Source organism: Emys orbicularis, chromosome 3, assembly GCF_028017835.1.
Source record: "Emys orbicularis isolate rEmyOrb1 chromosome 3, rEmyOrb1.hap1, whole genome shotgun sequence".
Taxonomy (NCBI): domain Eukaryota; kingdom Metazoa; phylum Chordata; order Testudines; family Emydidae; genus Emys; species Emys orbicularis.
The window spans coordinates 60,126,469-60,153,801 of NC_088685.1; the positions used below are offsets into that span (position 1 = coordinate 60,126,469).

At 39.1% G+C, this 27,333-nt stretch overlaps 1 protein-coding gene across 5 annotated transcripts in view; it reads left to right on the plus strand.

Moving 5' to 3' along the window:
• The first annotated feature begins 673 nt into the window (after window positions 1-673).
• KCNQ5 (potassium voltage-gated channel subfamily Q member 5) overlaps window positions 674-27,333 on the plus strand; it is a 509,367-nt gene continuing 482,707 nt past the window's right edge. For all 5 annotated transcript variants that reach the window (XM_065400732.1, XM_065400734.1, XM_065400737.1 and 2 more), the window contains exon 1: window positions 674-1,035. In XM_065400732.1, the coding sequence (XP_065256804.1) occupies window positions 674-1,035 (362 nt within the window). The remainder of the gene's footprint in view (window positions 1,036-27,333) is intronic.

The window sequence follows — 27,333 nt, forward strand, 5'->3', positions numbered from 1 at the left end:
TTTGGAATTAGAGCAACAGCTTGTTTGGTCGACTGAGGTGCCCGTGACAGCAAAATGTACTGGCCAAGCCAAGGGCAGGAGCCTTCTATGTTAATTTTCCCCCTAAAGCTGTCCTGGCTTTATTTTTTTCCTCACTTCCCTACATCCCAATAACTTCTCCCACGGTGCATTTCCACTTTACTTCTTGATCCCCTTTTCGCCGGCTCGCTCGCTAACATATTGAGTTATCTGGGCGGCTGAGAGCCCATATTATTTCAAAGTTCTTTTTTAAAAAAGAAGGCTGAAGGGGCAGAGGGAGCCATTCCTGCCTTTTACGGGAAGCTGCGGGCACCACCAGGCTTGGGGAGCTGCTCAGGAGTCCTGCCTTTTGCCTTGGGACCCAAGGGGCGAGTCGGGGTGTTTTGGGGACCGCTGGGCTCCTTTCCTGCCAGAAGCTCAGCAGAAAGGACCCTGCTCGCACAAAGTGGCCCACACGGCTCCCCCTTTCCCGCTCCGCTTTGTTTCCCTCCGCCCGGGGAATCGTTTGGACACTGTGCCCCTCTCTCTCTTCTGCCTTCTCCCCTGCTCCGCAGGCCGCTTCCCTCCCGCCCCCGGGGAAGCTGATCGCACGGCGGCTGCCCGCGCCCGGTTCCGGTGCTGCTCTTGCCCCGCTTTCAGCGCCCGTGGTGATGCCATGCCCCGCAAGCACAGCGGAGGAGACGAGGGCAGCTCCGCCGGGCTCTGGATGAAGAGCAGCCGCGCGGGCAGCGGCATGAAGGATGTGGAGTCCGGCCGCAGCAGGGTGCTCATGAGCTCGGCCCCCAGAGGGGACGGCTTGCTCCTGCTGGGCACCGGCAGCGCCATCGGCCGAGGCGGCTCGCGGGAGACCCGGCGGGGGAAGCAAGGGGGAGCCCGGATGAGTCTGCTGGGGAAGCCGCTGTCGTACAACAGCAGCCAGAGCTGCCGGAGGAACGTCAAGTACCGGAGGCTGCAAAACTATCTGTACAACGTACTGGAGAGACCCCGCAGCTGGGCGTTCATCTACCACGCGTTCGTGTGAGTACTGCCCCCCGCCCCTGCCGCAGCCCGCCCGCCCGCGGGGATGGAGCCCGCCCGGCGCGCCAGCCCGCACCTGTCCCCGGGAGCCAGGCGCCGGCTCGGCCCGGCAGGGGGTGTGGGGTGAGGCGCGGAGCAGCGAGGAGGCATGAACTGTGGCACGGCCCCGCCCCGGCTCCTTAAGTTGGGCATCTCCCAAGAGCGCAAGGGAAGCCGGCTGTGGTTCGCCTGCAGCGTTTCTCCCCGGGGTGGGAGGCAAAGGGGGGGGGAAAGTCCAGGTGGAGAGCGGGGCTTATTGGCCGGTGATGACAGCCCCCAGTGGCGGGCTGAGTGGGAGTGGCGCTCCCCAGAAACCCGCCAAAAAGTGACTCAGAAACGTCAGCGTTTGGGGTGGTCTGTGCACGCTGTAGGCCCCCCCTCCCCCGCCACTCCGCGTAAACGCGGTGACAGCAGCCGGCAAAGGGAGTCACTGCCATGGGAGACGGGGGACTGTGCCGTGGGAAGCGCTCGGCCCTCGGGGAAAGGCCCACGTGTTGGCCGTCACTTCTGCAAGGGACTGCGCTGCGGCAGGGCTGCCTGGGCCAGCCCCATGCTCTTTGCACTCGAACGGTTGGCCCCGGCAGCCAGCAGGCATGCAAAGGCTGGTCTGGGCTCGCTCGTGGCGCTGTGGGAAGGTGGGAAAAGAGAGGCAGCCTAGACCTGACCATCAAGCGGAAAATGTCCAACGAGGAATTCATTGGGAAGCAAATGTTTACTTTTCCCTTCGGGCCTTTAAAACCTTTCCCTGGTTAAAGGGTTTTACTACTGTTTTCCCACCGCGTCCATTCACTCGCTTGTGTAGCCAGGCTTTTACTACAGTTCTGTCCCGTTGGTTATTTTTAGATACTTTTGTACGTGCTTCTTCCCAGAAACTAAATAAAAAGCAGAGTTACTGGAGGGAAAGAGGGCAGTGAGTCGGTACACAGCTTTTCGACCGTTTTCAGTCTGTTCTGTAAATGTAATTCTACAGGTGTCTGTTCATGTTAGAGGCAGGAAGCACCGAGCATCTGCTCACAGATGCGGTTGCATCTATTGCTTGCGAATTGGAATTCTTGGCTGCAATAACTTGAAAAGGACAGTGGGGCGATTGTAAAAGGCCAGGATGCAGAGATGGTTCATGAGCTATGCATGAACCAGGCTCTAGTCAGTTCTCTTTAATATTACCCCTGTACTTAAATATCCGAGTATTTGATTCTTACAAACCAGGAATGATGTAGTTTGAGATGTTTACTCCATTTAATTATTATTACCCATTTTCTCATTTGCATCCTGCAATGCGTTGATCCCATCATTATGAATGCATTATGTATTATAAGTAATAGCTTTGATCATTATGAACTCATTTAGTATTCATGCAAATTGCATCTGTATTTCCAGTTGAGTTCCATAGCACCAGTAGTTAATGGACATAGTGTTACTGTTATATTTTTATTGAAATATTCAATATTTAGGATGAATTCCAAACTAATTCCTATTAGTAATGATCATGATAAATTCATTTGCGACTTCCAAGAAGTTCCTTACTATTTCTCTTATAGTTGGGCGTTATTAAGAAACCACTTAGTAAACTGTTATCTTGTTATGTAGTCTTAATTTATCTTGTCCCTTGAATGTTAATGCCATTTCCCTATGCATCTTGTATTAGCAAGTTACTCTTCTGTTTTGGATGTGTGCACAGTGTACATGGGTTTAGCAGAGGATGTGACTAAAATGTTTCTTGTGATTCTAGGCATTATCCTTCAAAGAGAATTCAGGTGTATCTTGAATTGGCTCCTTAAGACAGGGTGTTGCTTATGTGAGGTAGGCTTTAACACCCTACCTTAAGCAACCACTTGAAAGTATCCCCAGGGGTTTCCAAAACAAGTTCGTTCAATATTAGTCCTTTTTTATTATTATGTATTCTGGCTGCATCCAAATACATGTCCCTACACCAAAGATCATTCAGTCTAAAGACAGAGTTTGTGAAGAAGTCATTGCAATACACCATATTCCTAACCCCAGAAAGCTGCAGTAAGACAGATGAAGTATGACTGATGTTAAGACCAGTCAAATAAATGTTGTTTTTTCTTAAAATATTGTGCTTTACATTTGTAAAAGTACAGAAAATTGATCTTTGATATGATAAATGGTGTATGAGGATGGGTCACTATGTTTAATCATAGAAAACTAACATACTGCACAGTATAGAGCAGATGCAAGGTTACTATTCTTTGAACAGTAGTTCCAGTAATTTCACTGAAAAGATGATTATGTATAGTGAGCAAATGTCAGTTGTAACACTTTCAGTAATAAAGCAACTATTTGTTAAAAGCTGTCTTTGGTAACCTATGATCAAGTAATGCTTTGAATCACACCAGCATGGGAATCCCCAAATCCTACTTTAATAGTTTTTATAGCCATATAGAATATCTTGCCAAGAACCACTGCACTGTGATTAATGAGGTGCTTCAGGGATAGATTTACTTAGTAGACCAAAATTGCTATAGACAAAAAACAACAGAAACAGGTTTGAAGTGACATTTCATTTAGTTAAAGATTGCTGTCAACTAAGTAGAAATACTTATTCCCCTCTAAATAGTTCATTAGGAAAATCTACTGTTGTAGACTGAACTTTCGTTATTTTTGGTCATTTATTGGGTACACTTTGCTATTTGTGTTTTAATAGGAATCTCTTACCCTAGGTCATATTCTGGCATAGACAGTACTTTATCAATACTCTGAAAATCACTTAAATACTTGTTAGGACACTTCTTATTGCAGTCATCATGTAAATACCAAGAAATCATACTTTGGTACTCTTCTGTTTAATTTGAGAGCATAATGATAATTATTAAATAAAATCCAAGATGAAAATAAAATTGACAGTATTAAACCTATAAAAAAATAAATTTCCAAACAGAGTGAAGTCATGACACAGCAACACTGTAAACAAGGAATATTGCCAGATGCCTTTAGATAATTGCCTGCATAGAATGAGTGCCAATTTTAGTTTTTAATTACAAATGGCAATTTTGGCAACTGGAAATGCCAACATAGTATCTTTTTATCTGATCAAAGTTGTGTGAAGCATCTTGGAAACACTATTGTATTATAGAAGCACCTAGTAGTACCACTAGTTTAAGGATTTGTCAGTGTTTCTATTATAACTCCCATTTTAATGAGCTTTTTACCTTGGCCATTTGAAGCTCCATTGGGTGAAAATTTGGCAAAGAGCTGATTATTTTGGAGGCAATTTTTCTGTATAAATTATTTTTATCTATTGAGATTAAAAGAATATACACAATTTAAAGAATATATACAATTCTCAGCATTTCAAATGCATCTTTTGCAACTATCTGATCAAACATAACTTAATCTTGGCAAATTTTCTACACAGATATTGTAATGTTAAAAATGACAAATCTTTTGGAAAAAATGTGTAACAATCAAGTTATTTACTTGTTGAGATGCCATTTTTGAGCTCTTAATGCATATCTACATTACAGCAGAGTCTATTATTGCTGTTATAGTTAGGGGCTATAAATTGTTAAACCTTATTTTCAGGAGAATATAACTCTGGATGTAAATATCACTCTGATCTGCAAGATGGCATAACCACAAATTTTCAGTTTTCTTAATTTTTAGAATTAGAAGTTTGGTAGGTTGGGGGGAGGAGTGTATTATTTATAAGTGGCATTAGCTAATCAGGAACCAGTCCTGCAGTGGAACTCTCATGGAGTTTCTCCATGCAGAAGGACTTTAGATCAGGGTTTAATCCTTAATATTGTCAAATTTTAATGGAAAAACTTTTGCCGTTGTAAATAAAGGAGTAAGGGGAGCTAGCCATTGAGGAACAGGTATAGTAAGTTAAAATTTAGAAATCAATGAGTTCTGTTATTTGTGTTTCATTCCTAGAGTTTTGTAATTTTACACAGAAAGGGCACCATCCTGTGACCGTCTACTGCTGGATTTAGTGTTTGTTATTGGGCAGAGACAGTCACTTAAATAGGATTATAGTGGGTAGTAAGGGTTTGCCAGATCAGACCCACAATTTTACATGTTTCTTCACTTACAGATTACCTGTGTGCATTTTATTAGTACTTTATGACATAGAGGTCCTAGGTAAAATCTAAAACCTGTATTGTAAGTCTAGGGAAAATTGCCTTTCGAAAGGCACAATCTTCGACTCTTAATGGTTTAGGAATAGTTCAAATATGAACATTGATAAAATCAGAATGTCCAATACCAATTGTGAGTAACGAGGCTGGCCTCATAAACTCATGCTGGTAAAATCTTCATATCACACCACATAGTCATTTGTGTTTGTGCTAATATTTAACATACAAATACATTAAAAACACTCTAACTTTTCTAAAAGTGTTTTCTCAGAGCCCCTAGAATGCTGATTCTTTTTTATCAGCTTGTGCAGAAATACAGTGAACTGCTGTTTGCTTGGTACACTACTGTAAGTGCTTCCAACATTATAGCTGAATATTGCTCAAAACTGTCTTCATGACATATTATTTGCTTGTTTTTGTTAAGGTGATTATTGAGTACTGGTTTAATGATTATCAGTGACAATAAATATAATCCAACACATGAAGTTACTGTGGAGGAGATTTTTCAAAAGCAACTAACTCCCACAAGTGCCTAAATGTCATTTGTGCCTTTTGAAAACATTCCCTATATCTATTTTTATATATGGGTTACATATCTGAATGTCTTTACCAGAAATATTTGGAAATCTCTCCATAATCTCTATGAATTTAAGAAGTGTAAGAGTGTGTGTGTGTGTGTGTGTTTGTTTAGTTGTCTTTCTGATGAGCAGCTAGAGTTAGAGGAGGGGGGGGAAAGCTTTGCCCTTTGATATAATTATGGGTATGATACAATTATTTGTATATATATTTTTTTTATTTAACCTTGTTTAATCTGTTGAGGTGTAAATATTCTATTTCTTATTAACTTGCTTGTGATATGGCAGTAGGGTTGCCAGGTGTCCGGTTTTTGACCGGAACGCCTGGTTGAAAAGGGACCCTGGTGGCTCCGGTCAGCACTGCTGACTGGGCCATTGAAAGTCTGGTTGGCGCAGGGCTGGCAGGCTCCCTACCTAGCTCTGCACAGCTCCCAGTAGTGGCGACATGTCCCTCCTGCTCCTACGCATAGGGGCGGCCATGTGGGATCCGTGTGCTGCCCCCGCCCCAAGCGCCAGTTCTGCAGCTCCCAGTGGCCAGGAACCACGGCCAATGGGAGCTGTGGGGGCAGCACACAGAGCCACCATGGCTGCCCCTGTTCCTAGAAGTCAGAGGGATATGCCGGCCGCTTCCTAGGCTGTCGCCTGAGGTAAGCGCCGACTAGAGCCCGCACCCCGAACTCCCTCCCATGCCCTAACCCCCTATCCCAGCCCTGAGCCCCCTCCCACACCCAAACTCCCTCCCGGAGCCCACACCCCTTACCCCAGCCCTGGGCCCTCTCCCGCACACTGAACCTCTCATTTCTGGCCAGTGGTAATTTTACCAGGAATTCTGTTCTTCCTGCTTTGTTCTCCAAACATGTTTGTTAATTGAATATTTTTCTCAGATGTCTATTGAGTAATGATTTCTGTAGCTAATTACATTGGTCAAATGTCAAATATCATGCCACTGATATTTAAGGAGAACTCCCCATTCTGATTATACATTGATGGCATGATATGGCCCAATATGTTTTGGAATTAGACATTATGCACTTCTCCAACTCTTTGGCTGTATCATTTCTCTGATGAACTAGTCACAAAATCTGGTAAATATTATTTTATTTCTTTTTCTCCCCTTCTCATTGCTATTTTACTTGTTGGAGTTCTTGTTTCCTTTTTTCTAATTTTGAAGAAAAATTAGACCTAGACCTCTAGGGAGGGACAGTGTTTGGATTAGCTGTGGTGTTGCCTTATGTTAAAGTGGTACAGATATTGTTGTATCAGCAATCAGAAGTTGATGTTGGAATTCTGTCTTATCTGTACTTCAGGGCATACAATGAACTACATGTGGCAGTCCTCTGGAGCTGTGTGCAGATACAGGGCTGTGCTTGTTCCAGTCCATGTCCAGGTTCAGGGTCTGCATTTGTAAAACAATGCAAATTTATGCAAAACTCAATTCTATTGGGACCTGAGGAGGAAAACAATGGAATCTCTATGACCTGTCATATAACTTTCAGCTAAACACAAGAGAGATTTTTTTCTTCTATATAACAATAAAAATGTAGAGGCATTTCAGCATAAATCTGCCATGGATGTATTGTGCTGGGAGCAAACTATACATAAGCATGAATGCACATACCTGGGAAAATTTGTTTTCAGTACTAGGATGTATAGTGTAATTATATGTTAAATAGTCATCCAACTTAAATAGTGGCACACCAACAGTAATACCACAATAATTAAAAAATGCCTTCATATAATTTATTACCTGTGATGGTGGAAGAGAAGGAGCAGACAACAATGCTTCATTCCCCCTCTTCCCTATGGTGTTCCATGGGCAACATTTTTGCTGGAGAGCTACTGAATGCTCTGGAATTTTCAAGATGTTATGTGATGAATGTTCTTATTATTTACACATCCAGAGAATAAATACAAGTGACTTTAACTTACCTTCATTTCAGTCTCTTTGGGCCTGATCCAGCTTAGTATGGGCCTGATCCCACATGTTATATCTTCAGCTTTATGAGCTATGTAAGCTCCATAAGGCTGCAGATGCTGGCTCCACAGCAGATGATCTATCCAGGGGAAACATTGGGTTGCCACAAAAAGCAGAACTGCTCCCCACCCTGTGGGGGAAAAAAAGAACAAAAAACATTCCTCAGGAAAGAGTTAGTGAGAGTCCTGGACCTGAAAAACTGTGCAGATGAGCTGCATCCTGTTCGTTCCCTCACATGGGTGTGTAACCCGAAGGAATTATGAACCTTGCATGGCCGCAGGAGAAAAGACAGTGTTCTGGGCCATTGTTTGGAATAGATTTTTAAAGTGAAGGTAATACCAGGAAGTACAGTATGTCTCCCATCTCCATTTACTGAGAAGTGGGTCAGGCCTCATCTTATTATTACTATTTTGCCAGGAAGAGTCCTCTTCTCCCCTCCCCCCCGGTAACCTCTGTGAAAGTGTACGTTAGCGTTGTGTTGCAAGGAGTCCCTTCTCCATTTTCCTCTGGTCAATCCTAGGTCCATTTTTCGTAATGTGTGAATTTTGAGCATGATGTGTCCTCTTTTTGTCTCCCTGTTTATGAAAGAATCTGGGCTTTTTAAAATTTATCTCCTACTGACTGACATCCAATCAGCCAGAAAAAACCCACACCCACATGGGGTCTCTTATATCAAGAAAGTTCAATAATTCCCAAGATTCCAAATGCTGTATTTGGTAAAAAGGCTGGGTGGAATAAAAGATATGATCCATGAGAAAGGACAGCCATGAATGCCTAGTGTAGCATGGGATGCTGATTATAACTTGGAAGAAGGAGCAGATGTGGTGGCTGCAGAGGCCAGAGAGATTTTGGCTCACTTATGGGACAGCATTTGTGTGACACATTTTGATTGATCAGTTCTCTAATTCTTCGTGAGCTAAAAATGATTTTTTTAATAGGATAAACATACTGGAAACTTAAATCCTCTATTTGAACAGGATTATTTAAACAAGATTATCACTATGTCTTGGTGTACCTTCAACCTAACAGTGGGAAAAAATGACTAGTTTATTAATATGCATCAGCATTAAATTACTGCTGCTGTTTTGGATCTGAATTAAATATTATTTTTCCAATAGTAATTCAATGTGATTTATATCTAACATTAATTAAATTGGTGGCATTTTATGTTCAATATTCAATCATTATTGCACTCAGTATTTGCTGTAATAATACTGATCGTAATTAATATATTTTCTAGTATAAATAAAGAGTCAGTGAATTTTTCCACAGGAATTTCACTATAATGAGGAGATTGTTTATATAAAAACAAGGTATGTTACTTACATACTTTAATAATAAACTAACACATAGAAAACAAGCAGAATAATTTCCTTTTAAATAATATAAGCCACCAAAGTGTCACAATAAAACTTCAAATATTAGCTCTCTGGTGCTTAATGGGTAGTATCTTGCTGTATTTTAGTGACCCCTGACTAAGCTGGGAGATGTACTAGATGCCTAAAGTTTAATCATGCCCTGATTTTACTCTGGTTCATGTTTCCATTACTGTAGGTTTGGGGCCTGATTCTGCTCTACTGAAATTAAGGGAGTTTTGCCATTAATGGGAACAGAACTGGGCCCTTCATATGTGTGTAAAAGAGGTGAGATTTAAAAAAAACCAATATTATCTAATGGCAAACCTATACCATATAAATACAGCAGACCTAGTTTCAATATCCCATTTTTCTAAACAAGACAAACAACTCTCTTTACAATATCAAATCTTTACTTTTCAGAGGGGCAATCTTTCCCTTGTGCAGATGATTGAAATAAGCAACAAACTGATTCTCCATATTATTTTCTTGAGTATTAATGCTAGTATGCCCATCTAGATAACCTATCTGATAAGAGATATAGATTGCCTATGGAGTTACCACCACAGTTCAGTTAAGAAAGCAAATTCAGCACCTAAGCCAGACTTCCTGCATCAATTGCAAAATGATCATAAAGCAGTCTCCTAGCTGAGGTCAGAACAAACTTCTTAACTCCCTTAAATGGTAGTCCAAAGGTTCTCGCACAGATTAGCTGTATGGTCAAGCAGTTTTGTCAACTTTCTGATAAGAGGTTGACTGTTTGCTGGTGCTAACTGCCTGAGTACAGTATGGCCAACATTTTCTAACTTGGTGCCTAAGTTAGCACCTAAATTCATATTTGGATACCCCTAGTAGGCCCTTATTCAGGAAAACGCTTAAGCATATCTGTAAGTGCTTTCTTGAATAAGGATGGACTTCAACATGTTGCCTAAATGCTTTTCTAAATGATGATGTGATTTTCAGAGGTGCTGAGCACCTGCAGCTTCTTTTGAAGTTAGTTGTTTTGTTGTGATTTTACACACTCTTTACAATGCTTTATAAAGAATAATTACAAGACAGTTAGCCTTTTTTCAAAGCTCATATGCAGTAAAAATTTACAAATGAATCATGCTCTTCATCCCATTAGAAAGAAGAAGGGCAGTTCTGTACCTGCCCACCTTTTCAATTCAGGCAGGATTCTCCTGTTTTCTATGCCATCCATCGTCTGCCTGATCAAGCACATCATCTTGTGATACCCAGTTTAAAATGTAAAGACATGAAAATTTGGATTTCAAGGCTTTCATTGACTTTTAATGACTTTATTGTAACCATACTTGATATCATATTGTATCAACACGTCTGTGCTGATTCTCAGGTATGATGAAAGCAAGAGGGAAAAATACTTTCCTGGTTCAAGAGAATGAAAAAGTTGGCAGTTATACGGTTCAGATACTCAAACTAGTGTACTAATGGGTTAGATAAGATAGTTTGGTAAGTGCCCTTCCTAGGTCAGATAGATTTGGACTGGTAGTTCTGACTAAGTTCTTCTAGTACCTTAATTTTATTTTTTTGTTATTTTTTTTAAAGTCACAGATCACTGTGGAATCTGAGGAGAAGTAAATGCACAAATATCTCTTCCCGCCCTACCAGAAAAAAAAAGCTTAAAATTTTTGTTTGGATTTTTTTCTTAAATATCTGATGTGTGCGGATGCTGATGTGTTTCAGAGAGTTATTGTGGGAGAGCTAAGATGCAGAGTTGGGTTTTGCATTTAGTTCTGTAAGTGGTGAGGGTAGTGTACATTCTTATTTCACTTGGGAATGAGTTCCACAGTCTTGCTATGTCTCTTGTGTGAGATCTGTCTCCTGAGGGTATAAGTCTTTCCCTATTAGTCAGCAGCTTCATTTTCCAAGTGGAACAAATTGTCATGTGATGTCATCACTGAAGGGAGGTGAGCTTTCAGGTAGCTAGAGCCAATACTATACGTGGCTGATGGCTTTGAAAATTGGTGCAACAACTTCAAACTGGATTTTGTGTTCATTGAGGAACCTATGTAGGCTGCAGTGAATTGAAGTGATGCATTTTCTGTAACTTAAGTTGGTGATCAGATGAGCTGATGCATCCTTTTTGTGATGCATCCACTGAATATGGAACATTGTTTCATTGTTGGAGAATCCTTAAAGAAAAACCCTCAATTTGAAAATCACATTTCCATCTGAAAATGGTGTACCTATTATTGATATTACCTGTTTTTTTTTTTTAGCTTGTTTTCTTTGCATAAGAACAGCACTTTGTGTATAATCAGTTTCACTGTTGTATTGGTGTTCATTTGCATCATTGTCATGTGCTGCTCTGGGAAAGCTCACATTCATGTTCTTCACTAGTCTCTGCAAGACAGTGCTTACAAGTAGCAGCAAAGCTGACAAATCAAACTGCAGGGATTATCAGGCCACAGGCTATAGACAGAAAAAAATGGGGATTGTGGAGGAGGGATGTGCCAGAGTACATTGGATGGTGTTGATCTTAAACCTGCCCAGAAGACCCTTATAAATGCATCAGGGGAGCAGAAAAATTCTTAGCGGATTGTTCCTCCAAACCCCTCGCCCCCCCTCCAAACACTCCCCCCCCCAAACAACCGCAAGCAAACAAACAACAACAGAACCAAGCAAAACGAAAACTAATTTTATTTTGACCGGAAGTGGTAATTAAATATCAGTTTCCTTGAGGCATTTTGTGTGTTTTGTATGTACAGTAGTTTGTAGTTAACAGCTGATTTTTACAAATTTATAGTGCACTTAAGTCAGTCACTGATTATTTGATAAGTTTAATGTCATTTAATTGTGGGTGCTTCTTTGTGAAATAAGGCTGTCCTGTTAATAACTGGATCCATTCACCAAAGGTAAAGAAGGCATTTGAAGGCAAATATCGACAGCCTGTCCTTTTACCTGTAAGTGAAATAAATCTGTTAGTCATTACAACAATCTGAACATACTTAATTATTTCTAAGGCTATTGAAATATCGGAGTCAAGCCTTAGTGATAAGATATGTTATCTCTAGGGCATGTACATATGTAGTCTGGACAGAAGGTGAACTTCCAAAGCTGAATTGTTAGCCATAATTTGGACTCCATAACTATTGTATGTGACAATGTACTGGGAATGAAATTTCATTCTCTTCAACATATGCAACGAAGTTAGGAGTGCATTTGTTAGACACTTAGCCTCTCATCCTGAAAACAAATACACCTCTACCTCAATATAACGCTGTCCTCGGGAGCCAAAAAATCTTACCGCATTATAGGTGAAACCGCGTTATATTGAACTTGCTTTGATCCACCGGAGTGCGCAGCCCCGCCCCACCGGAGCACTGCTTTACTGCGTTATATCAGAATTCGTGTTATATCGGGTCGTGTTATATTGAGGTAGAGGTGTATGTGCTTAATTTTGATTTCCTTGGGACTGCTCATGTTCTTAAATACATGCCTAATTGCTAACATGATTGTGTTTTTATTCACCCGTATTAATATTGTGAAATACTCTATTGAAATGAACAGGGTGTTTCTGAAAGAAAGAGTCTGTCCAGCTGTTAGAAAACTATGATTGCTTAGTTTTCTGGAAATACAGATGGGAAATCCTTATTGGGAGGGTTGGAGGCATAAATAGAGAAGATCTTAAAGGTAATGGGGTGTACATAAATCTGCCAGTTTCAGGCACTGCATACTTGACCTACATTTTTACAGGTAGCAGGTAGGCCAGATTTCTTATTGATACTTTTGTGGTACCAGAGCAAGTGCTATACAATATTTAAATACTTATCTGCCTTCACAGGAAACTAAATTAAAATGAGGTGGAATTTATGAAAATTTTCTGTCAGACTGATTTAATTGACTGTACCTTTAAAATAATAAATTATGTTTTTTTAAAAATGCATAATTTAAATTCTCTCTTGCTGTATGAATGCAGACTGAGAACTTGGGTTCCTATGTGAATCAGTAAATTGGACTTCACTTAAAAATAATACACAATATTAATTTTTTTTTTTTAATCAAGGCCTTGGCCATATATACCGACTTGAGGAAATAACAGACTTGGTCTTTCCCTAAACATCCATATACTAGACGTGTGTGTGTGTGTGTGTGTGCTCTGTCAGCTACTGAGAATGCAAGAATTTGCCAAATTTTGAGTTGAACAATAGCTAGGTTTGTCATTGGACTTTAAACGATAATGTTGCAGTTTCTGATAAGAAACTGGCTTTTGCAATAAGATGGATATTTATTCATTCATTCATTTAATTTTATTTCAAGTTAGAATAAATAATAAAATGCCACCCATTCACATGATCTAAGTGGCCTGCTGATCATTTGAAATTACAAAACCAAAATTTAATATATTATTCCATACAGTCAACTTACCCGTTCCACTGAGCAGCAGCCTGTAACCAAATACCAATGTCCCTATGTATCTGCCTGCACTTCAGCCTCCTTAGATTTTCCTCAAAGTCTAGATGAAACAAATAAGCTTTGCAGCCTGTCCTTAGAACATGTGCTGTCTGTAGGATGCCCTGCTTACCAAGTGGGTGGCCGCCTTTATGCACCAGTTCCAGCTTCCAAATTGATTCAAGATGTAGCCCCATGTGGAATCCATTGAAATAATCAAACCTCGAGGAGACAAAGGTATGGATGATGATAGCAAGATCTGAACCTGAAAGATAAAGCTGTCTGGACGGGCCTAGGTGGTAAAATTCCCTTTTAACTGCTGCTGTCACCTGACCTTCTAAGGCTGGATCCCACAGATCAAGGGAGGTGGGGGAAGTTGTCAGCAAGCTGTTCTGGGGAGAACAGACTGACAAGGACCCAGACACAGGTCCTGCAGGAGTGTCTGAAGCAGCTGGGGCCTTGCCAAAATTCCAGGGGATGGTAATCCTCAAGGAAGCTAGCCATCCATATAGCCTGTTTATAATTTTAAGGTCTTTTTCTTGCTTTGGTGCTAAATAAACAATACTTTGATTTAAGAAGGTTGTTTGGTCACTGGGTACAACTGGTCATTGCTCCTGGAGGAGAGTGTTCTGCAGGTGCCGAACTAAGTCGGACCTGCTGAGATACTTGTGATTAGTACCAGGGCCTGGTTTGAGAATGTGAGAATCACTTGATTCCACCCTAAGAGAGTGAACAGCTCGAGGCCTGGAGCAGGAGGGGTTGCACTCAAAGAAATTAGGAGGGCTCAGAGGTGCTGTTTGCCTCGTGACTGACATTTATGCAAGTGAGAGACTTAAAGTAACTGTACAGCCAACCACAGTTGGCTAGGTCATGTGCAATATTTTCCCACACAGAGCTGCTAAGGCACATCAGTTCTGAGTTACTACTTTGTTGAGATTCAAGCCTTTGCCCTCTGTGAGGCAGACTGCCAATTTTTCAAAGCAGTATAGTAGTTCTGTGGTGGTAAGAAATAGACTAAGAAGAGATTATATTTTTTTTACTTGTGACCTAGGATAGATTTGGAACTCAGGTCTCCATAAATGAAAGACTGTATTTTACCCACTTTCCCAACTAGCCTATAGATGAGAAGGGATTCTTTTGTTTAAAAAAATACCCCAAACACAACAACAAACAAACTTTTGTAGGTGAGGCACGCTCAATCTATTGGTCCAGTTCTGCATTGCAACACCACTACATTGTGCTTATTAAAATAAACTTAGAATATCTGTTTCACAAATCCATTTGTTTGTTTTATTTACAGTTTATGTAATTGTGTGTTTTCATTGCCAATTTAGTGCACTATGGAGCGATTTGAGGGAGATGGAAGCGTGTGGACATTCAGCTGAAGGAACTGTGGCAAATCAAGAGAAAATAAAAGTTCTTTTGAGGGCTTACCCTGTCTAATCTCAAGGTTCCCCTCACCAAGGTCAAGGCAAACAAGAGTCTCAACTGCCTTGTCTCAGGGCAAAACAACTAAGGTCTTGGGTTCCTCCTTTTCTTCAGGAAAGATAAATTGTATAGCCCATGCTCCCTATTCCTGTGTTTGTTACAATCAGATGCCTCTAACTTTTTCATCCTTCATGAAAGAGAAGTAAAAACATTTCAACCTGCTCTTAACAGGCTTTAAATGAAGTCTGTGATCCCTCCTCAAGTTTTTAACAAAGTCATCTGTGGACATCTGATTTCCCTTAACATGGTTGCTCGGCTGTTCTACCCCCAGCAACAAACTTCCTCTTCCTTTTATGTGTGCCATGCAAGTCTAATGCTGGCCCTGTGTGGCAGACCCCCTGAAACCTGCTCATGGCCTCCCAGGGAGCCCCAGGCCCCTGGTTGAGAACCACTGCCATGCTCGATAGCTAAGAGGCTAATGAGCCCCATCTGCTTCTGTGCCCTGCCAGTTAACCCTTGTCTCCTTTCATAGAATCCTGGACTGGAACCTCAGGGCTTCCTGATGAGGCCACCCTCGTGACTTTCCAGGGCCCCAAGTGGACGGTATACCCCATCACAGGGTAGAGGTGACGAGTAGACCTCTCGTTATAGTATTTCATATCCTGGAAGGTTGTAATAATGTCAGGATAGTGGAGTTTGCATTATTTTGGCCTTATAAATAGCTGTCTGTGGCATTTAAGTATATTTAGGTTTACCTGAATACTGAGCTGTTTGGGCATTTGCAGAAAAAGAATATGTGGCCCTGTTTAATGCTGGCATAAACATGTGCTGTCTACTGAATCACCAGTATCTTTCTGCGGCACTTAGAAAAGGGAGAAATATTCTACAAAAGGAATAACAGAAAGAACATAACGGTAAAACACCAGTGATTTACATGATATTCTCAGGTGGGCAGCTTCTGAGCAGGAGGCATAGCTTGACCATAGCTATGGAAAATAATATGGAATACCAGTAAATTTAATGCACATGCATTTTTTATTATGGTTTCTGCAGCATATTTCAATTGAAAGAGTATGATTTAATGTTTGGTTGATTCAGATATTAATAGTAAATATATTTTTGGATAGAAAGATGTTTACTGTGTATTAGTAGCAGGCCAAATCTTAAGGACATTCACTGGCTTTTGGTATTGGGCTAAATCTTGAAGTCCTGACTCAGAATAAAACTTTGACTGATATAATAAATAAGGTAAAGCATTTTTTTAATTCTTGGATTTACTGAGGGTTTTGAGTGTATGCAAAAGTAGTTTAAAATACATTCTGATTGGATTTTTGCCAGCAGTGTGTCATCCATTGCTGCCTATTTCAGTTTCACTTGTGCTACATAAACTTCAGGTCCACTGCGTTTCTTAAAAAGGCAATCAAAAGGTGCCAGAATACACCTTAGACTGTATCTTTAGATCTTTTCTTCAGCAGGCAGCAATGAATAAAATGGGTTACAAATGGTGAAATTATTTTAAAGAAAAATAATCATAAAATTTACTGTTACAAAAGGAACCTAGAGTTTCCAAAATACTGTGCACTAAATACCTTACAGGTAATTTACTACGTAACATTTTATCCATAAATGAAACAATGGAACAGTTAGTTCCTTCTAAGGCATGGAAACCTGGATATGTTCCTAATATAAAACCAATTGTAAATAATTCAGTTTTTCAAGAAACTCTTTGATATTTCAGTTTAGTTTGAAACCTGTTCATGTATTATGTTCCAGCACTAATGTGATTCAGTGTCTAATAGCATAGTTTTTCATGATAAATACTGAAAATGAATTCCGATTATGAATCTAAAATAAAAACATTTCATTATTTTACATTTATATCTAGTGCAATGAATGTCAGACAGATTGCTAGTGGTTGAAGCTTAGCTACTGATTAAAATTAATTTGCTGTTTAAAAGAAATCCTCAAAAACGGACAGTCAACAAATGAGCAAATTAGCAAGAATATAGTAAATATTTTATGAAAACACAGATTTTGAAGAAAAATATTATGCACATAAGTCTACCGCTCTTCAAGGCCCTGTCAACTTATTTGATTTTTCTTGTAATCACAATTGCTGATATCACTGGCAGTACCTTTACCTTTTATCTCTCCTAATCTGTCATTTGTGGCTGGTTCTTCACTTGTTACAGATTATCTAAAATGTAGATAGTAAACTCTCTGGAATACGGACTATCTTATCTCTCTTTTGCTTGAGTGCTTTATGTCACTAATTAATAATGACTAAGCTGTTGCAATGAAAATATTTCAACATCATCGTGTTTTCTATAAATGCCTAAATTCACCCTACATCATCTGTATTTTTATAGACATGAAAGGAAGTAGCCAAGAAGTGTAATTGAGCTCCTTCAAAACCCACCATCAAAGGTGTAGAGGAGGCATTTTGGGGTTAAATGTCATGGATAACATATTTTTGCTTTGGAGATCTGCTCTCTTACTCAGCTGTCCCACATCTCATACAAAATACTTCTGCCCCTGCAAGAATAATCTATTTAGGGATTTTCCCCAAGTTTGAATATGAGCTCTTTTTACATGCTGCTTTTGCAGCACTCACATATGTTTGTCTGAGCCCAAAAATCATATAGGACCCAAATTTGGCCTGAGGCCTTTATTTTGTATTGGTGACATAAAAACATAAGAACGGCCATACTGGGTCAGGCAAATAGAACATCTAGCCCAGTAGCCTGTCTTTGACGGTGGGCAGTGCCAGACACTTCTGACAGTTGGAGGTTTAGGGACACCCAGAGCATGGGGAGCATCCCTGACCATCTTGGCTAATAGCCATTGATGGACTTATCCTCCATCAACTTATCTAATTCTTTTTGAACCCTCCCAGTTATACTCTTGGCCTTCACAGCAGCCAATGGCAGTGAGTTCCGCTGGTTGACTGTGCATTGTGTGAAGAAATACTTCCTTTTGTTTGCTTAAACCTGCTGCCTATTAATTTCACTGGATGAACCCTGGTTCTTGTGTTATGTGAAAGGGTAAATAGTACTTCCCTATTCGTTTTCTCCACACCATTTATGGTTTTATAGACCTCTATCATATCCTCCCCCTTAGTTGTTTCTTTCCTAAACTGAACAGTCTCAGTCTTTTTAATCTCACCTCAGATTGAAGCTGTTCCATACTCTTAATAATTTTTGTTGCCCTTCTTTGTACTTTTTCCAATTCTAATATACCTTTTTTGAGATGGGGCAACCTGAACTGCACACAGTATTCAAGGTGTGGGCATGCCATAGATGTATATAGCGGCATTATGATATGTTCTATCTTCTTATCTATCCCTTTGCTAATGGTTCCTAACATTCTCATAGCTTTTTTCACTGCTGCTGCACATTGAGCTGATATTTTCAGAGACTGTCCACAAAGACTCCAAAATCTCTTTCTTGAGTCATAACACATAATTTAGAACCCATCATTTTGCATATACAATTGGGGTTATTTTTTCCAATGTGCATTTCTTTGCACTTATCAACATTGAATTTCATCTGCCATTTTGTTGCCCAGTCACCCAGTTTAATCCCTTTGTAACTCTTTGGATTTAACTATTTTGTGTAATTATGTATCATCTGCAAATGTTGCCCCCTCTCTGTTCACCTCCTTTTCCAGATCATTTATGAATATGTTGAACAGCACAGGTCATAGTACACTTTTTGGGGGGCCTCAGCTATTTACCTCTCTCCACTGTGAAAACTGACCATTTATTCCTACCCTTTATTTCTTATCTTTTAACCAGCTACTGATGCATGAGTACCTTCTCTCTCATCCCATTATTAAGTCAAAGTGTTCACTTCCTAATCCTGCAGCGTGCTGAGAACTTGCCATATGATGAGTATCCTCCACCCACACTGAAGCGGGCATAGCTGAAATTTAGTAAAAATGGTTGATGAATACATCAGGTTATGAATTGGGAATTTTTCCTCAGTGACCCATAATGAATGAGTGTACCAAACATAAAAATATGAGCTCAGTTTTTAAAGTTGGAAATTGTGTTGCTTTAACTGGTACATTGCTGTTTCTTGAATAGTGATACATTCTTCTGAGAGTTTTTGAAGGGACCCCTCTCCACATAGTTGTCTGCTTATGAGTAGAATGGCATTTCCAGTCAAGCTACTAGAGAAATTCAGATGAGGGTAGGTGTTATTTGAGGGAGGAGGGGAAAGGATTTTTAGAAATACTGAGCCATGTTCAGCCTGATTTTTAAATGGACACAAATCCATTACTTTGGGAGCACAGGAAGAGAAACAGTTAAAAAAATGTCTGAATCTTTAAACTTGAGATTATATAGTTATACAGTAATATACACTTAGAAGTTTGTAAACTTTGGCTATGCAATATGAAAGTTACAGTACGAATGTTTGAAAATATGTTAATGTGTGCATTGTATACCACGAACTTTTCAGCAGTGAATTTAATAGTGATTTGCATGCCTGGATAGTTTATTTAAATGTAGGTAGTAGAATTGCTATTCAACAGAGCTGCTCTGAAAAGCATAAAGTTTTAAAATAGTCAACATCCGCCTGTTGCATACAGCTGTTAGACTATTTAGAATGTGAGTGCATTTAGTACCATAAGTCATACACTTTAAGGCCAAAAGTGACTACTGAGATCATCTAGTCTGACCTCCTGTATAACACAGGCCGCAGGACTTCACTGAATTAATTCATTGCTTCAATGCCAGTAGCTGTGGTTGACCTAAAGCATAACTTTTAGAAAAACACCCACTCTTGCTTTATAAATTTCTTGTGATGGTGAATTGTTTCAATGGTTCATTACCCTTACTGTTTGTTAAATTGTGACCTATTTCTAGTCTGAATTTGTCTAGCTTCAACATCTACCCATTGGATGTTGTTACACCTTTGTTTGTTAGACTGAAGAACTCTCTGATATAAAAATTCTGTAATAAGAGCAAGTGCACAGTGTGGCCACTAGGAACTCACGGTGAGATTAGAATTCAAATCTTCCATATCCAAATCCAGGCCCCTATTACATGAACTAAAATAACCTACTTTTCATTGTTATCAGTATGACACCCAGTTGAGCAGCTCTGATTCCATTCAGTAGCTGGTAGCAGTACACGTGAGACAATTACTTACACTCTCTCAGACTAAACAAATCTTTTCTTTAATACTATGATGTCTGAACTAGTTCGTGTTGCTTCTGCTGAAACCAATATCACAACTCTGTGGCTACGCAGAATAGTTATCTCTGTGCTTTTGGACCTTCATGGCAGTAGTGGGGATAGAACTCAGATCTTCCAGCTGCAACAGTACTGGTTCCTGACATTTGATCTCAAGGAGAATCTTTTTCAACTGTTAGTAGCACAGGTCTTAAGAAACACAGGCACGTTGTTCTTATTCTTGGTACACATTCTCACTATCCACTTTAATTATAATATGTATATTTGAAATCTATAAAAATCTTAGCATTTGCCAAGGGTTACCACATGGTTACTGCTATCTCTTGCTCTAAGCATAGAGGAATATTGTCGTAAATTCAGATACCATTTGGTAACTTTTGGTAAATGCTGTTTTTTTAAAAAAAATGGCAAACCCCAGTATAGGGCATAAATACCTATGTAGTTATGATATCCATGCAATAGATTCCTTTGCTTTTACAGCTATGCAGTAAACTACTGGGTTACGTGATAAACTGTATTTCTTTGGCAACACTGAATACCTGCACTCTGCCCAATGATTCATCTTAGCCACAATTATTTTGAACATTCCAAACTTCTCAACCACCATTTAAACCAAACTAAATCAAATTCAATCCACCAACCATAAAACAAACAACCAAAAAATCAAAACCAAAGTACAAAAACAAACAACAAAAATGACAAAAAGAAAAGGACTTGGCTCTTGGGCACCAAAATGTTTCCTTTTTCCCTGTAAAGGTAGTTTCCCTCCTGAAAATCATTCCTATTCAAGGCATAGGATAGGCAATTTTGAGTCCTGAACCTTGAAATGTTTAAGGTTTTCCATTTTGTTCAAAAATCAGACCTAGAAACACTTATCCTGAATTCCCAGCTCTTCAAAGGGAAAAAATATCTAATGTTAGAGAGTATTTGTATTTAGCTTTGGCAGTTTGGGAGATATCCAGTCTCTGACATATTTTAAATGTGTGAGATCATTTTTAGAAGTTATATATTGCTATCACTGCAAGACCTGAAGATGGTACTTAAAACAACTTGGTTTTACAGGTGGGTGGATGTGATATAGTGCCAATAAATAAAATGTAGTTTTCAAAAATATTCAGGGCCATAGTCTGCACTTATTTAAATCTTTTGCAATCCACATAAATAATTTAAGTCATACTTAATAGAGTCAGCATGGAATTTGTCCCTCTTTAGGTAGCATAAGCAAAATATATTATGATGTGGTCTGAAGAGTTTATCAGCAGTAGTTTGGAATGACCTGCATAATTAGTTTATGGCTTTCCCACTAATAAGCAAGCAACCTTCCCAAACTCATGTTAATGATACCTTTAGATTACCATGTATTATTTCCATCCCCGCCCCCCCCTCCCCCCGGCCTTTTTCTGTAGCTATGCTGTACACAGTGAGAGTCAGATTTTTTTTTTTGAAAAACCTTAATTGTAGTTAAAATTATATTATTATTCTCAATTGGTATTTTGTCAAAATGAAGTATTTATAGGGTTAAAAATGTGATTGATTATAACAGACTATATAGTAGGTCTTTCACTTTAGCCGCCAAGGATATTGATGTTTATTAAGATTGTTAAACAAAGCCTTTATCCTCACTTTATGCTTGATCCATTATTATAAAGTGTGGCTTGTTTTCTGACTGAATAAAATGAGTCCCAAGTAGTGATATGTGAAGATATTCATAACAACATTAATTAATAGAATTACTATTATAAACTTATGCTTCCTGGTCTGGACCTCTTCCTTGCGTGAAGGTGTGCTGATAAATGTTCCAACTGGTGTCTTTTTGCTTAATTTAACTGTAGCCGTTGTCTGTCTTGTGGTCTGATTGTTTGGTTAAGTACACAAAAACTCTGAGTCATGTACACCTATTTCTGGATACGCTCAACATAATTAGGTGCAGCCCTGCAGCATCACATTCTAAACAACTTTCAAGCCAAACAAACTGCAAGAAATACAACTGATATATTTCTAGTCCTAAAATAACTTCAGAGAAGATACAATCATGTCTAATTTTCCATTGTATAGTGTATTTTTAATTATGATGAACCTATTGCTAAAGTTAACTAGAGATTAATGCATTTTCCTGCAGCTCCCTATTTCTAAATGATCAGAGAAGATTCTCTCTCTTTAACCTTTTTATCATGCATTTAGTTCCTATGGAATGTACTAGACGGATATTCCTGGAAATCTGTATCCTATGTAACTACAGATCATATACAATATATATATCTTTGCATACATTGTAAAATTCCATAAATTGGTTTGCCATTGTTCTCTAGCCCTCTCCTGGGGCCTCTAGAGGTGATATGAACAGAACTATATATTGTGTGCTAATTAGTGACATTTCTGTTAGGTTTGTGATGTCCATTGGGAACAGGACCAAAGGCATCAATTCATGTCCCATGATGAGCCACAGTGCAGTAAAAAAATGGTAACAATTTTCTGTCTTTAATGACTGGATTTGAACCCACCAGCTAGATATGGAAATCAATGTATTTGACTATAAATGCTTGAATAAAATATTCTGCACAGAGTGGAATTATATGATCTTACATTTTCCCTTCTTGACAAAGATTATATTGGATGCATTGGTAACTGCATTAAACTCTTCTAAGTACACAATCACTTTTGCATACATAATGGGCCAAATTAATCTTGGATAATAATCGAGGGATTGATTGAATATAGAAGTTTGTTACAATATTTTGTTCCCTCAAAATACAATAAATAGAGTAGAAATGTATTTATTTTCACATAACATGACATGCTTGTATACAGTAAAAATCCTTCACGTTTGTCTCTTAGAAAACCCGGCAGCTGAAGAACTTAAAGTTGTTAAAAAAACAATATATTTAGTTATGCAAACTTCAAAATTTTTGTAGGTATCATAAACCAAGAAGTCTCTTTTTAATACTTTCCAGAATTGTGTGAGATCTCCTATTATTTTCCCTTTCCCCTACCCTCAGAACTGATGCATTGCAGCAACTCCAACTTTGGATGAAAAAGGCTGGGCATGTTTCCCACCAGTGTCTGTCAGTGCAGTTCAGAACATTAGGGAGTGGGAAGTATGGAACTCAGTCTTAAATTCTAATCCCTTGCTTGGCCTCCTATTGTTCCATTAAACCTGACCTTTTAGTAAGAATTTGTTTCTAATTTGTATAGTCTATTCTGCTGTTTATGGTGGTGTAAATATTATGTTTGATTAGTAACTGTTAGGTTTAGAATTTCTCTCTTAGCCCTTTCTGCTGCATTATTCTCTCTCCCCTCTATTTTGAAAAACAATATACTTTTAAATTGGGATGGTGTGTGAATCTGGGCTCTTTAATTGGTGGAGATTCCTTTTTCCTCATTAAAACTTGTCTGCAAGTGAAATTGTCAGTATAAACCTCTGTCTACCTTAAAATTGCATAATTCTGCAACATAAACAGTAAGTTTCCTATTATATGAAAATGAACTACAGTATCTAGTTAAATAAAAATAGTATAAAAGTTAAAAGCACTTTCTAATATCTGCTAAATACCAAGGAATACATCTTTAAATTACCTAGAAAGGAAAATGCAGTAACACTGCAGACACAAGAGAATGCAAACATACAGCTGACACCTGGAATTCTGGGAAATATCTGTTATTTTCGTTCTTTTTAAAGGGAAGGAAATTTGTCTATTAAATTTTATTATAAAACATCCCAAAACTTTAAGAGAGAGATTTTTTACAGTATTGATATAAGAAATGAATCAAATGAACATTTATTTCTTGCTGTATTTATTTTGAAACTTCAATATTTCTTTTTCTTTTAACCTTGCCTTTCATTTCTCTCATTTTGCTCCCTGCTTTTCACAGCTCCCTGCATACTGCTCATTACGTGAATGTAGGCAGTGCAGTATGGACCTGTTGAAGCAATTATTAGTGTATACACAAGTTTATCCTTCTAATTAGTATTTGCCAAAAGTGGGTTTCAGTATTAAAGATAAATAGTGTAAAAGAGGCTATTCTCAACTAGAGCTAGGCAGGAAATGATTTTCCTGCCCAGCAAAAATTTTGAGATTTTGTTGAAACTTTTTCCCATCCTGAATCAGAGCAAAAGGTCAAAATCTTCAAAAAATTTTCCAACAAGGGGGATGGGTGGGGAATGGCTCAGGTCAATCAAAATGTTTTGGTTCAATTTTTAACATTACAAAATATTCCCTAATTTCTAAATAAGTCACTTCAAAATGGACTTTTTGAAAATGTCAATGCAAAAAGTTTCAACAACTTCTAAACATTTTTCAACATGCATTTAAGTTGAGAAATTTGAAAATGACAAAAAAAAATCCATTTTAATGAATTGGCATTTTCTAATGAAGAAACATTTAGCCAAAAAATCCCTGACCAGTTCTACTCTCAACCCATTTTCTATCCTTTCCCTCTTTCTCTCACACACAACCAACATTAGAAAACACTGATTAATCTTGCTAGAGAACCTATGTTCAAGAGATTTCCAGCCCAGTTTCCTTGCTACATTCTTGTTCTAGCTTGCCATTTCAGAATAGGATTCACAAAAGGAGGCTGATTCTCAGGATGTGGGTGGTCATATTACTTCCATTTCTGCAGCAACAGCACAGCTACTTAGCCTGAAAAGGGTGCCAGGCAGCAGAAAACTGCATTAAGAATATTTTAAGAAATTCGAGAGAGGAGAAAGAGACAGAGAGACTGCAAGTATTGGTAAGCGCTGCTTAAGAGCAACACAAGTTATTAAAGAGGCACTTGTGACAGGCACGTTCAGCCCATACTCACCCATTCTTTCCCAGAAGGGAAATTTTAACTGAGGTTGGTTTTTCTCTCAGGGCCAAATCCAGAGAAGTGTTGAGTACCTGCTCTCCACATTGAAGTCAATAGGAGTTTCAGATGTTGAACAAGCGTTCACATCTGTTGGGGTTTGGCTGAGTGTATTTTAAATTTATATTTCACTGTTTACTGTTTTTCTCTGTTAGGGAGACAAAGTTCAACTCAGAGTGCCCAGTATACCATACTTAATCATCCTTCATGCTGGCTGCAGTGTGCAACACAGCTTGCACTGGACACAAACCAGAAAAGGCTAGCTTTTGTTTTTGTTGTTATGAAGGGCTCTATTCTGTTACAAAGGGCTCCATTCTGATCTCTCATCCTCACAAACATATCACTAAATAGTGGGATAACATGCAACTGCAAACTTCAAAGCTAGCAGCAGACTTCTGTACTGGCAGCCCCTGGTTATTGCTTTCTTATTAAAGATGGCTTAGAATAGATCCTAGAAAAAGGGATGGTTTGACTAAAAATGAAAGATTTAGCCCTGCATATATTAGTTATTTGCAGATTCCTTGAAACAGCATATCTGAGTAATATTTCCTGAGTTTAACATGTTCTCTTACTATACAATATGGAAATAAACAGTGCATATAACTCTTGATATTAATTAGAATCTTTCTACATTTTAAAACCTCTTTAATGGAAACTTAAAAGATCCAAATACAAAATCCAACATTTGGGGACATTCTGTGGATATCTGATATCCTCGGCATGGATTTGGATGCATAACAAGGAATGGATGTCATTCATCCATATAGGCAAGTATTTTTAACCTGTGGTTGATACACTGTAAGATGAAGCAGACTTTTTGTTTTGAAAGTAATCAAACTCAAAGTTGCTATTGTGAGTTAGAAATATTTCTTTAGTTTATTTAAACATTTCAGAACTCCATATTTGAAAGAACATAAATGAATGAGGCATGTCCCTCTGTGAAGAGAAGTTAATGTTACACTCTAGTATTGCTTACTTTTTTTTTTTTTTTTTGATCTAAGGCATGAAGTAACAGCCAAAAATCAAGCTTTTGATATCCTTTCTCCTTTCTGAGAGGTAGAATGATTGCTGCAACCCTAACTGCAAAATGTTGTAATATAAGACAAAATTAAATACAGTGAATATCTTTGGATTAAAGCGGCATTTAGGACCCAGTTAACTCTAATTTATTTGTTTTGTTCATGAACATAGGCATGTGTTAAGCATAGTTAACGGAAACCTTGCCCAAAGCTGTACAGACAGAACTAACACAAGATCATAGTTTGTTGTAAGTTGTGCTACCCATTTGGCATGCATTTTTCTGAGATATTTAGGGTAACCATATTTTCACAATACAGAAACGCTTTTGTGGCATCATTTTCTATGTCACAACGTACTCATACAAAAGACAAACCTACAGCCTTTAAAACTGTGTTCTGGTGTTGTTACTGCCTGTTTCTGACTCAACAGTGGCGTGTACGTATTTCTTGGACTGGAGGATTTTTTCCAGTAATTTAGGACTTGTCTACACCGTTTTGTATTCTGGACTACAGGCATGTGAATTGCAGAGCACACCAAAGAGTTACATTTGAATTACCCCATGAGGATGCTGCAGGTATGAACGAAAAGGTACCTAATTTGCCATAATGTTTGAAAGAGGAGTACGTTTATGGAAACTAGGTACCTGTTAACTCGTGCCAGGAGTGTCCCCACGGGGAAGCTAGAATGCAACTCTTTGGTGAGTTCTGCAGTTCACATGCCCATCATCTGCACTATGGAGCAGGGTAGACATAGGCTTAGTGTTCTGATTGAATTCATCATGAAACACTGAACAAGGGTCATCAAGTTTCACTCTGAGCAAAAGAGCCGTTTTGATAGTGTCTAAGCTCCTTTTGAGATTTCTCTTCGCTCCAGACACTGTTAATCTTGCTGAACATTCATTCTACTGAGTTAACCCAGGGAAATCTACTTGTAACAGCAACACGTCTTGCATCAAGCTGGTCATAAATTCTGATTTGATGGAGTTGAAATTTTTAATGGGAATGTGTCAATTCTGTTAAAACTTTCAGTGGAAAGCAGGCAGGCTTCCTCCCAGCCTACCTGGCTCCGTCCAGCTCTCCTTCTGACCACCTGGCATGCTGATGAGCTGCTCAGCTCCCTGGGATGCTTACTTCATGTCCCCTTCTGTCGACCTAGTAAGCTGCCCTGCTTTCTGAATTCCCTGGGCTGCCCATCTGGTGGGCTGCCCAGCTGCCTGCCTGCCTGGTTGGGGGGCTTCCAGGCTATCCAACTTCCTGGGCTCCCTGTCCCTCCCTCTGTCTGCTTGGCAGGCTGCCCAGGCTCCTGGGCAGCAAGGTGATCTGCCACACAGGCAGAAGGGAAGATAGGATAG